The 12,786-nt window shown below is 44.3% G+C and overlaps 1 protein-coding gene across 2 annotated transcripts in view; it reads left to right on the forward strand.

The window, feature by feature from the left end:
- Positions 1-12,786, forward strand: part of PTCH1 (patched 1) — a 73,378-nt gene that overhangs the window by 6,023 nt on the left and 54,569 nt on the right. Inside the window, exons 1-2 of one of the 2 annotated variants that reach the window (XM_057369978.1) lie at positions 8-259; positions 1,791-1,983. In XM_057369978.1, the coding sequence (XP_057225961.1) occupies positions 59-259; positions 1,791-1,983 (394 nt within the window). In that variant the 5' untranslated portion in view covers positions 8-58. Of the gene's footprint in view, positions 1-7; positions 260-1,790; positions 1,984-12,786 lie in introns of those variants that run through there. The other variant, XM_057369979.1, reaches the window with a different exon arrangement.

Genomic DNA, 12,786 nt, shown 5'->3' on the forward strand with positions numbered 1-12,786 from the left:
CCGGGCCCCGCCGCGGCAGCGCCAGCGGCAGCTCGCCCGTCCCGCCGGCGGCGGCAACATGGCCTCGGCCGGTAACGCGTCGGAGCCGGAGACCAGCAGCGGCGCGGGCGGCGGAGGCCACCCCGGCCGGGCGGCAAGAAACGGCGGCGGGAGGCGGCGAAGGACTGGAGGGAATCGGCGCGCCGCGGCGCCCGACCGGGAGTATCTGCAGCGGCCAAGCTACTGCGATGCGGCTTTCGCCTTGGAGCAGATTTCAAAGGTGCATTCAATCTCTCACTCTTTTTTCCAGAGATACACGCTAGTGGTAGTGCTGCTTTTTCCGCGGGGGAGGAGGAGGGAGGTGGTGTGTTTTCTCGCGGGGGTAGAAGGAGGAGATGGAAACGAAACGGCCACCAATAAAATGCTGGGAAAAAGAGAGGGACGTCTGTGACTCTTCAGTGCGGGAGAGAGTGCCCTCCTTCCCTTCCTGCTCCCCTGTGCCTGCCCTGGTGCGTGCCTGTGCTACGGAGCACTTCTCCTCTTAAACTTGCTACGGAGCACTTCTCCTCTTAAACTTCCCGAAACAGACTGCTCGGTCCCGGCCTCCCCATGGCTAGCCCCAGGCCCGGTCTCCCTCTCCCCCTCTGCTTCCTTTCTGCTTCTCCATCTCCTCGTAGCGCCCTGCGACCTCGGCAACACCCGGTCKCGGCCGGAACGGGAGAGAAACCGGCCGGCCGGTTTCTTGGCAGAAGTTGGGCTTTTGTGAAGTTTTCCGCCGAGCGCCGAGACGGCGACTGCCCTCGGAGAGCGGGGTCCCCCAGCAAAGAAGGCAGCGGTTTCCTCTCTTGCCCGGCGGCCGGAGGGGGAGCGAGGGCCGCAAACAAATTGCCACCTTAACCCTGCSGCGCCGGTCTCCGCAGAGGGCTGGAGGTGCCGGCCCGGGCGGGGCGGGGGGACGGCCCCGGCCGCCAATCTCCGCCGGCCAAAAAATGTTCAAAGTAAACAGTATCCAAAAGCTGCCTTGCTGCAGGGATGGTTTCACTTCAGGGAGCGGATTTCTAGGCTTTGTAAGAAGAGGGAAAGGAGGAGGAAAAAAAAAATCCATGTGGCTGCCCTCTTCCGTTCACAAATATTGTCGTAACTTACAGATGGCTGCTCTACTTCCTAATTCAGATCACACAGCGTCTCCAAACTCTATGGAAATGAATTACTGCAGATCTTACAGCGCTGCTCACCACGTGGGTCCTGCCTCAGCACCAAGCTAGGAGCTGGGAATGGGGGAAACGGCCACTGCTACCCAYTAACTATCTGTCACACAATCTCCTCTTCCTCTCCTTCCCAACCACTCTGGGGTTCCAAGGAGAACATGAAAAGGGACTTTTCTTTCTTGTGGTTTTTGAGGTTCATGAGAAGTGGCTCCTTCTTCCCTGAAGCCATGGGTCTCGCCAGCGCAAATGCTTTGCAGCCTGAGCTGGTGGCGGTGCCTAGGTGACGGGAAGGGTGTAGTGGTGGGTAGCACAGGCTAGGGCCCAGGGGTCGACGCAGTGTTGTCACCCCCAAACGCGCGTGCTGGTCTGGGGGAAGGATGGCTGCCAGCAGGTACATCTTGTCCCTCTGTGTGTGCTCGAGGGCGACTGCTCGGCAAGGTCGCGGGGCAAAGGGCCCTGCTTGAGCAGCTCACGGCGCTCCTTCTTTCCGCCGGGGACTGCGCCGGAGGGACACGAGCTATCCCGCTCGAGGGAGGGCTGGGGGGCTCCCCCCATTCCTGGCGGCTGCCGCAGCCCAACTACTGACCTCTTCTTGCTTTGCAGGGGAAGGCGACGGGACGGAAAGCGCCGCTGTGGCTGCGAGCAAAGTTTCAGAGACTGTTGTTTAAACTGGGCTGTTACATTCAGAAAAACTGCGGGAAGTTTTTGGTTGTCGGCCTCCTGATATTTGGGGCTTTCGCTGTAGGATTAAGGGCAGCTAATCTCGAGACCAACGTGGAGGAGCTGTGGGTGGAAGGTAAGTCCGGGGGGGTACCCCTGTTTTCTGTTGCCGTGCCTGGCCGGCCGAGCAGAGCTGCCCAGGGCCGCTCCGCATGCCCGGGAGGCGCGGCCGCCGGCGGGGAAGGCGGGCGGTTGTCGCGGCGGGAGGCGGGCGCTGCGCTGGGGCGCGCACCCTCAGGCGGCGCGTACCACTTGTCCGCCCGCGGGGGGCCGCGGCGGCCAGGCCGTGCACTCGGCGGCGGACCGCCGGGACTGCCGCGTTCCCCGCCACCCGTGCCCTCGCCTCTGTCCCGCCTCGCAGTGCGAGCAGGCTGCGGGCGACGGGTCTCCGCGTCCCCGCCGGCGGTGGGAAGCGGCCGCGCTGCCGGAAGACACCCCCTCCGCCATTTTGGGAGTGCGCGCGGCTGCGGCGGGGGAGGGGGCGGGCGGCGCGGCGGGGCGGGAGCCTGTGTGTGGTCCTGGGCTTGGACAGCTTTCAGCTGGGGGGGAGCGCGGGGCTCAACGAAAAAAAAAAAAAAAAGAAAAGAAAAGAAAAAGGAGAGAGAGAACGAGGAGAAAAAAAAAAAGCCACCAAAAAACCCGAAAGAAAGGCAGCCAAGGCAAAGCGGAGCCCTGAGTGGGGCAGCCAGCCGGGCGGGGCACCCCGCGCTGAGAGGCATGGCTCCAGGCTGCCGCGGGTTTGAGGTTTAGGTGTGTTCTTGGTGGGGTTTTAGTTTTTTCTTTATTTTCTTTTTTTTTTTTTTCTTTCCTGGGGGAAAAATACTGTGTATTTAGCATCACCTTCCCCCGTTGGCTGCTGGGTCGACGTGGAAACAGAGTTCCTTTTCTGCAGCAATTACTGCTCTAGGTTTATGTCAAAGTAGCTTGCAGCACAATTTGGCTTATAAAAGTTAATATGGGAGGCTGCATAAATAATCATTACTAAATAGCTCTCTGTACGTGTATATGGGAAAAAGCTAGTGCTGAGTGCAAATAAAGTCTATGCTTGTTCTGAAGGTGGTCTGTCCTGCCCGAGGTGTATTAGAGYGTATGGGATCGAAATCTGCCCTTGCTGATGACAGCCGTATTGGGGTCAGGATGGGATTCTCGGGTCATTTAGTGAGTGTTGGTTTTTCTTTTGTGGGAAATAATGACCCTTTTTCGGTCCATGTAGTGTAGTCCAGGAGCTCAAAATATGATGAGATCTGCTGCCAGCAGATCTGCTRAGAAGCAGAGCAAGGCAGTGCTGGGTCCTATCTACATGCAGAGATGTGCAGTCAGAGCTTGTACTGGTCACTAAATACCGTCCCTTAAATAATAATAAAAATGACTGATTCTTGTTTTCCTTCGCTTTTAATTTTTCTTCTCAGCTGGAGGTTGTTGTGAAGAGGTTTCTTTTGTCAATTTTTGCTCTTAGGTATTTTTTCTCTGCTTTTTTGTGTTAGGTAAATTAATATGTGATTGCAGCTCCATCCAGCATGCTCTGCTGACATTTATTATCCTGATGTTACTGGTGTTCACTTGCTTGGAATGGTGATCCTATTCAATCAATGCCACCTGTTTTTGTAGCCTAGTAATACCAAGAAACTACTTGGTGATGATGCCTCAGTGACAGGCCTGGTAGTTAGAAAGCGGTTCTCAAAGAAAAAGTAGGCTTTCAAAACAGTTGCCTTGTTCAGTTGCTGAACTGGCCTCTCGTGTTATTATTGTTATATGGAAGGGGTGGGGAATTTAGTGGAAACTATTCTCTGAGGCTTTTATGGCCAAGATGAATTGATAATGCAACTGGTTTGAGAGAGCTGACCTAGGTATTTTCATATTTATTTAGTTTAGTTTTCATATAAAATTTTAAAAAAATTAAAACTGCATTTAGAAACCCTTGTGTTTCAAAACCAACAGCAAAGGCTGGCAGATTAAGATGAAATAAAATATTCTGGATTGAAGTTAACTTTAGGTTTCCTATCCTAGCACTACATGACCATCTACAGAAAAGAGGTTGCTAAAATATATTTTCTGGTAGAGGCTCTGTAAACACTGCTCATGAACCAGGGTCTTGTRTAAATAAACCAAACAGATGGCAATTGCATATTTTTGTTGCTAAACTACAGACAGCAGGGCAGATTGAGAGTTTGGGATGGAATAGAGACCGAAAGAGATAGGAAGAACTTAGGAAGTGTTTTCCATACTATGTAGAAGTGCAAAGCAGCCCCAAAGTTCTTTTTCCACAATTATATGCAGCTAGTCCTAAGTTTTAAAGTATGCTCCATTGAGGTTGATATATTAAGGGACTCTTTAGATTAAGGTTTCTTAGAGCAGAAGCAGTGGCAGAATTGTCCTGTTAGGATAGCTGTCTGACTTWATCTTTTACCTTTTACATTTTGTTCACTGAGCATTTGCATGAACTGGACAATGCTGGCCAAATATAGMATCATAGAATTGCTTCAGTTCAAAAGGATTCAAAATATCAAGTCCAGCTGCTAACCCAGCAYCATTGTGTTCACCTCTGAATGGTGTCCTTAAATGTCACATCTACCCACCTTTTAAATACCTCTAGGGATGGTTATTCAGGCCAGCCTGTGTTTAATGCTTGACAACTCTCTCTGTTTCTTACTACCCAATCTAAACCTCCCCTGGAGCAACTTGAGACCATTACTTCCCATCCTACCACTTGTTGCCTACACTCTCCTTTCAGATAGTTSTAGAGAGGATAAAGGTCACTTCAAGTATCCTTTTCTCCAGGCTAAATTACCCCAGCTCCCTCAGCTGCTCCTCATAGCACTTGTGCTCTGTTCCCCTTCTCAGAACTCTGTCCAGCACTTCAGTGTCCTTGTAGTGATGAGCCCAGAACTGAACACAGCTTTCGAGGTGCAGCCGCACCGGTGCTGAGTRCAGGGGGACAATCACTGCCTTGGTCCTGCTGGCCACACTATTGCTGATACAAATCAGGATGCCCATTGGCCCTCTTGGCTACACTAGCTCTTGTTCAGCACCCCCAGTCCTTTTCCTAGGGCAGCTTTCCAGGCTCCCTTCCTGCAGCCTRTAGTCCTGCATGTGACCCAAGGGCAGGACCCAGCACTTTGTTGTTGAACCCCACACCATTGGCCTTGGCACATCAATCCAGCCTGTCCAGATCCTTCTGCACAGCTTTCCTACCCTTCTGCAGATTGACACTGCCACCCAACTTGGTGTCCTCTGGGAGCTGAGTGGACCTTGAACCCCTCGTCCAAATAATTGATAAAGATACCAGACAAGACTGGTCCAATTACTGAGACTTGGTGAGCCCCACCAGTGACTGGCCATCAATTGGATATAATTTTTTCTGGGCCTGGCCATCCTGCCGGTTTTTAACCCAGCATACAGAGCACCTGCCCAAGCCATGAGCAGCCAGTGTCTCCAGGACAATGTTGTAGGAAATAATGTTACAGGCATTATTATAGTTTAGGTAGATAGTAGCCATAGCCTTTCCCTCATCCACGAAGTCATAGAAGGAGACAAGATTGGTCAAGCAGCACATGCCTTTCACAACTGCAGTCTGGCTGGGCCTGATCCCTGGACTATGTCGTATGTGCTGTGTAGGTTCATAGTTACTTGAAATATATTTCAAATAACAGTTTTGATTTGCTGCTGAAGCTTTTTACAGTTGTTACTGCTAARTAAGTTGGCAGTATTTACTTTAAGAGACAGATTTTATATGGTGTGTTTCTGAATACCGTGGAACATAATACAGCACTGCACTTTGTTGGAAGTAAATGGTTGCTTTAAAACGGTAACACAATTAATTAACAAACAGTGAAGTGAACTTTGAATAAGTTTTAAGATCATGASCATTCCAAGAGAAATGATTGAGCCTGCAGCTATTATAGCTGGAATACTTACATAAGAAGTTTAGAAACTCATCTGGTAGGCAAACTTTCAGAGAGAGAGATATCTCCAAAACATCATTCTTTCAGATTTCCTGTAGTAGTCTTCCTCCCTCAGAATATATGCTAGCATTCTTGGCCTTCTGAGCCTCCTTATACTGAAGTGGCTTTCCTCTCAGTTTGGTTCTTGGCGCTAAGCGTTGTAGAGTAACTTTTTTGTTTCTTGGGGTTTCTTTTAAACAGTCCTGCTCTGGCTGCTGTTCAGAATACTTCAGTTATTACTGTGTGTCCCACAGTGGCTCCGTCTAGATTCCTGTCTTGTAGACTTGATCTCAGCAGTCTTTGCCTGGAACATATACCTGTTTGTCCTCAGCACATGAAACTGATCTGTCATATCCATGTGCATACCTTGCTGCTGGAGGGGGTTGTCTGCTGGGGCAGACAGATTCTGGCCTGGCATTTTAATGGCAGTTCTGTTATTCACAGCCAATTCAGCTTGGCTGAACTGCTGTATGTGGGTGTCCATGCATCCTGGAGTTGTGGAGRCTGTTTAGCATCTTTATACATTGTACACACAGAGGGGAAAAAAAAAGGCTTTGCATTGAATTCCTCAGTGACTGAATTTTGTTGGATACAGATGTGCTTTTAGAATCGTTCATTCATAGCTAGAGAGTGTACTGGATGGAAAAGAAATCATGCTCATAACTGGTTATGTTTATTTGCTACCACTCTTAATGGGCAGTCTAAGACCCAGTGTGTCAACAGCAGTCACATGTAAATTCACAACCTCTGCTTCTGAAAGAAGGTAGTTTTGTGGCTCCAGAGAAGGTTCAGTTAAATGAAGCTTGAAAGTTGGCTACTGCAATGCTGTAAATGATGTTAATTGGAGCTGCTTATAATGGGGGAGATGGTCTAGTCTTGTGCTGTGATAATTCATTTCATGTCATCATTGCTTTGGGATTTTTTTTCTCCTCACTTTTTTCATTTGTTTTCTTCCTTAAGTGGTCAAAGAACATGCTGTTCTGTGCTTGTTTTCTTGCTTTCTTCACTTTTTGCATTAGCTGTAGCTCAGTCAAACTATTCTCCCCATAAGTAACCCTCTTTACAAAGCTTTGTGAAGCTTTGGGAACTTGAACCGAACTCTAACATGCAGAGCCCCTTCATTATGCCAGTTTGAAGGAAGAGGGTGGAWGGTACAAATAGTTAGGACATCCTAAAGGGCATATCTCAGTAGCTGCATAGTTCAGTTCATGAACCAAGTGAGTGTGTTCTAAGTGAGTTAGGACTGAGGGTGTACAGCAGAAACCACTTTTTGAGTTGAGATTTGAGCTRTGTGTAGTATTGTTTCCTTTCTCTCTTAAGGGATGAAAATCAGGTTGCTCTATTGTATTTATTGTGCCCATCTTAATTATGTTAATCTACCCATGCAACTTAAGAATGAAGTGAAAATGAGGAAAGTGTTTGAATGATACAGGAACCAGTATTACTTCCATAGATACTGAGTTTTCTTAACCCAGTAAGATTAAGTGCAGGTGGAGGGAAAAGTTCTTAAGTTCTGCCTAAAGGCACCAGTTAACTTTACACTARTATTCTTCGGAGAAACAGAAAAGAATAGTAAAGGAACAGATCTGAGTGAATTTGTTGTTTCAAAGAGACAAATTTATGTGAAGGGGCTGAAGTAGCATGTTTGGTTTGAGTACAGTTTGCAGGAATTGACCAGTTTGGTATAATTCCTTTCTCCCACAAACATGTGCATTTGTGGATGGCAGCAGAGCAGTACTTTTCTAAGTGTCCCTGCTCCTGCATCACCACATTGGCATGGTATAGATGGCAGAAGATCAGAAGTTACTCTGCTCTTCAATCTGTGGTGGAGTGTTGGCAGGCTCTGTGGCAGTCAGAGACATTGTCTCCGATCATGTCACCAAATTTATTAGTTTCCTGTGAATCAGGTGACATAAGAACTTACTTATCCCTGACTGCTGTCTTACACTGTGTTGTGTTCCTCAGCATGTACTGAAAGTTCATTGGGAAGTGTTTATACAGAACGTTTCCAAGCCACTGTTTTGTTTGACTTAAGTATGATTATTTATTACGTATCTTTCATTCCACATGATAGCTGAAGGATGGTCATCTGAGCAACATGCTTATTTTAATGTTTACTAATAAAGCACAAAAGTGCTTTAGTCCATGCTACTGTTTTGAAAAATAACATCAAATTTTAATATTTAGGCTTTATATATTTGCAGACAAAACATCAGGGCATTGGGTGTTATGTTCCTTTGAATTTGAGCTCCCTCTGTTTCTGTGTATTGAAAGTTTTTAAGAAAAKATCTTTTAGTTTTAGTTATATGGATATTTTTTGACTGTCATCTTTCAAGAGCCTGCTGTTGGATTCAAAATCATTAGAGATCTGTATTAAGTTTCCATCTTGACAGGTGTCCACATCATTGCTTGGAGTTGGTTCTCCTTGTTGAAAACCTTGTACATTAAAAAATCCTCTTTTATTTGTAAGCGCTTTAATGAATATGTTGCCTATGACTATTCTTTGGTCATTGAAAAGGTAAAGGCTGAAATCCTGAATTTGCTGAATGCAGTGGCAGAACTGGGGATGACTTTAGTGTGATCAGGCCTTATGCRTGTAACCTCTGCAGGGAAGAAGAGAAACTCCTGCAGAATTTAGCTCCCCTCTAAGCTCTAAGGCATTGTTGCAGAGTTCCTTGTGCCTTTCAAACTTCAGAGGATATAATTTACTCAAAGCTGGAGAAAATTAATCTTCATTATTATTTCCAAAYCTAACACTGTTGCCAAAGTCCCTGCCAGAATGTGCCCCACATTGTTTGGAAGGCTCTGTTTCTTTCTCTGTTGGAGTGTGTATTTAAACAGGGTGGTGCCTCGGCTATGCCATTGTCTTCCTCTTCTGAACTTTGAGTGTCATCTTGTGCTCTGGGGATTTGCTTCTTTTGAACAGGGTTTGAAGGCATTTCGGTAATTCTGGAGAGCTTGCAGATTTTTGGACAGAAGTCCTGGAGTAAAATAGAATAGTTAAAAGCAACATTGCTTGATGGTTGTTCTCCATGCTGCTGTTATGCTAAGCAGGAACAGGGGAAGCATAGGTAAGCAGAAGAGCTAACTCAGATGCAGGGCTGGCTGCTGCTGAAGTTGTGGTGCTATGTGGACTTGGTGCTGAATGGTTTGGCAACTACTACCAGCTCTTGCCTCCTGCTAAGTGGCCTGTTTTCATGTTTGTTTYCTTGTGTTGTAGAGAATTGGCTTCCTTTTTTTTCATCAGTAGTGGGTTCAGAAAAAAACGAACTTTAATGAGGTCTAAAAGTCATGGGTAYTCAAGCTTGCTTTCAGCATAGAATGCATTAAGGTAAACCTTCACTATTCACCCTGAATCCATCCATTTTCATCCATTATTTTTTTGTGGCAAGAGATGGTCCAAGCCCTGTGTTTACATAACATTTTTGGTGGTTTCCCAAAAAGTGATAATAAGATGTAGCATATGCACGTCACAGTTCTTGACCACTCAACAAATTTAAAGGCTGTTGCATCCAAATGAATGTTGCACTTACACGTAACTGTTAGGAGTCTCCAAAATATGACARCTTCCAGATGTATGAACCGACGGATCCCTTTGTTTAGATTATGCACCGCAGCTGATGCATAGATTAGTGCTGGCTGGACAAAGCTATGGGAGATTTGTCTGGTTTACACAATGCCATGTTTATATTTCGTTTGGATTTTTCCTTCATAACTGACCTCCCTATGACCTGTTGGAGCTCTGTCCACTAGGATGCTGGTTTTAATGTGTGTGCAACTACTTTCTTTTTGGTGCCTAATGGAGCATGTTCTCATTTTCACACTCTTGGATTGTTACACACTATCTTTTTAATTTAGCTGTGAATTACCTGCTTCAACCTGTAAGCACTCAGGTAAAACCATGCTTGTAGAGTTCTTTGCCCCACGGCTAGCTTTTAAAGACTATTCTGATTGGTTAAAACAGCATTTTGGTTATAGATYTTGTGGGGCTGTTACTTTTCAGGTGTTTTCTTTGGTATGTAGAATAAAGTTTAGTTCTTTGCACAGTGCTTTTTCTGTCTGCAGATGATGGTGTATATATGTATGGCTCTAGCTGCTCTTTTTCAAAAAAAGCAGAATCTGGAGTGCAGAATTTTACCAAGAAGTTCGTTCTTCTTTGTATACATTGTACWGTTATATATATTTTCTCAGTCACTCTTATTTATCTTCAGTATGCCTTTGGTTCTTTTAATTTCTCTGATCTTTCCTGCCTTGAAGTATGCAGGAAGTCTTGCCCCAGTTATGCTGTGAGTTACTTTTCCTGGGAAACCCTGAAGAAATCAGTAAAACCTCTTAAGGTTCTGCATGACAGTTCTATACTAAGAAGGTAGTCACCTATTGGAGTTCAGAAAAATAAAGATGCACAACTTTCATTAATGCTTAAGGAGCCATATAAATTTCTACTGTTGATGCTTTGCTGGAGTGGCAGATTCCCAAGATGGTGCCTCATGATAGAAAACTCAGTGCTTTAAGGTATGATTTCCATGCTAAGAATGCATGCCGTGTAATAGTGGTCACTTCATTTCTGTGCCCATGGCTTAAGGAGAATGGGAAAATCTTTTGCTTCAGTTTTACATAATCTGTGCTATTTTATTATCCACTCAGATTGTGCCCAATATGACCGATGAATACTGTATATAATAAATTATATTCAYCCTTCCTGTTATTCAAGTGACTTTCAACTTGGAATAGTTTTTTGCTGTACAGTACACTAGAAATAGATGGAGTGGAGTTGAAAGGAGTAACTTTTAATTCAGAATTGAAAAATAAAACATTTTTCTTGACTCCTTTTTTACTGTGTAAACCTAGTTTAAGATTTATAAATACAATTTACTTATTCTTGGTTTTGCTCTGTTATTTTCATTTACTATCACCTCAGTTACTATAAACATTCAGATTTTGGCAGCAGTAATTTCATGAGGTAGAAAGTTCTTTATGGAAACTGCTGACCATATACATGTTTTGATGTATGGAGAATTTTAATTTTGGTTTTTAGAATGCATGTCTTGGCTTTAACTTCTGCTTGCTTTTGGAAAACTTAGTTATTTTAGTGCTTGAGCAAAATATATAAGAGGTAAGGGAATGAACAGAACCATAACCTGACTTTTTCTGCAAAGGTTCTGTTTCTTTAGAGAATTGTACTGAACTTAATTCYAGCTTCAAATATACAAGTAATCATTGTGTATTTGAAACATCTGTATTTTGCTCATGTGCAAGCACATGTGCAGTGTTGTACACCCATATACCTGAAGCTGAAACTCAGTCCCTGAACTTACAARTTTAGACATAATACAGTCTTCTTTTATTAACAGCAAGATAAATTAAAAGAAACAGTATTCTCTTGTTTACCAGTATGATGCATTTCTGCTTTTCAGTCAGAAATCAGTTAAGTACAGCAAAATAGAAATGAGCACTGTTGARTCAAGTTGTATGATTTTTTTCCCCTGTTAAATCATTGCTTAAGGGCTTCTGGCCCCTAGCTCAGGAATCCTGCCCAAAAATGCCAGATGTATTACACAGTCAAGGATTGCAATGTAAATAGTGTTCTGTGCCATGAGAGCAGGGTGGTCCATCTCTAGTCAAAAAAAAAAAAAAGCAGCAGAAAAGGAGAAAATCCACATGCTCTGAAATAAACAGTAGTTGTAGTGTTATTTCTGTTTTTGGCTGCACAACCAGTGTTTTGGAGCTGAAAGAACACAGATAAATTARTACTTTGGACTAAAAGAGAATTGAAACTGAGATGCTAGAAAGCAAGATGTGTCTTGGCTGAGGGTCTATAATTYAGTCAAAAGGCAATGTAATAAGCGAAATATCAAAGTAAAGGCCACTACTGACAGGCAAAACCTGTTACTTTACCTGAGTGTGAGCAGCAGTCTCTTGCACATGGAAGCAGAGTGGACAAAGTATGGGAAGCTGGGAACACATGGACATAGGGTTCTTCTTGACCTCATGCTGTGACTGGGTGTGTTACTGGACCTTCTGAGCCTAATATTGCTGAGCTGTTCTTGTTTGTAATTAAATCCCTTTGCTATATATTAACAATGCTTTACCTTCCAGTGTTCTTATCTTACTCAGATGCGGTAGTGGATATGGAAGGTTTATTTGCACATTTTTCTATTTTGTGTGTGAACATGCCATTTCATAACATTTAAAACTAATTGAAAGAAGATCCCACAAAACTAACCTGAAAGGAAATTGCCAAGGGTGATGCCATAATCAGATTTACATTTTGATTATCTGACAAATCCATGAGTTGCCATAGCTTCCTTGGGTGTGTGCAGAGGAGAGAGGGGTTATAGGAACTTACTTGTATGTGATAAACTGTATTTAAATAGCTACAGGAATGTAATCCTAGTGCGGATCTTGGTGTAATCTCCTCAATGTGATACTCAGAAGAAAGATGAGCTTTAGGAACTCAATTAAACATCTCCCTTCCTGCTGACACCATGATAGATAGTATTAAAAAAAACCCTTATCCATTACAACTTTAATTTTCTTTTCTTTTTAAATAACCTTTTCTGTAATGGTGAAAAACTATCCAGATACCTAAAGGAAATACTTAATTGTGCATTCTTCTGGTGAGTATTTCCTGTGCATTTTCTTATTTGCCTCTCGACATGGGCCTCATTCTGATTGCCTTTACACCAGTCTTCACTAAGTTCCCATTGTCAGAAGGGAAGAGCAGCCCTTGTTGTTTAGAAGCTGATGCTGTTTCAGCAGTAGATAATAGAAAATGCAATATTCTAGTGGAAATTATTAATAAACTAAAACATGTTTAATTTTACTTCCAACTGTAGATAAAAGGTAGCAATTTGAGAGAATTGTGATCAGTTGTAAATATCTACTAAAGTGCTCTTTCTAGAGATTTGGGGAAATAGGATGACCTTTTTCTTTTTTTT

Source organism: Malurus melanocephalus, unplaced genomic scaffold, assembly GCF_030028575.1.
Source record: "Malurus melanocephalus ecotype Western Australia unplaced genomic scaffold, MMel_1.1 scaffold_117, whole genome shotgun sequence".
Taxonomy (NCBI): Eukaryota; Metazoa; Chordata; class Aves; order Passeriformes; family Maluridae; genus Malurus; species Malurus melanocephalus.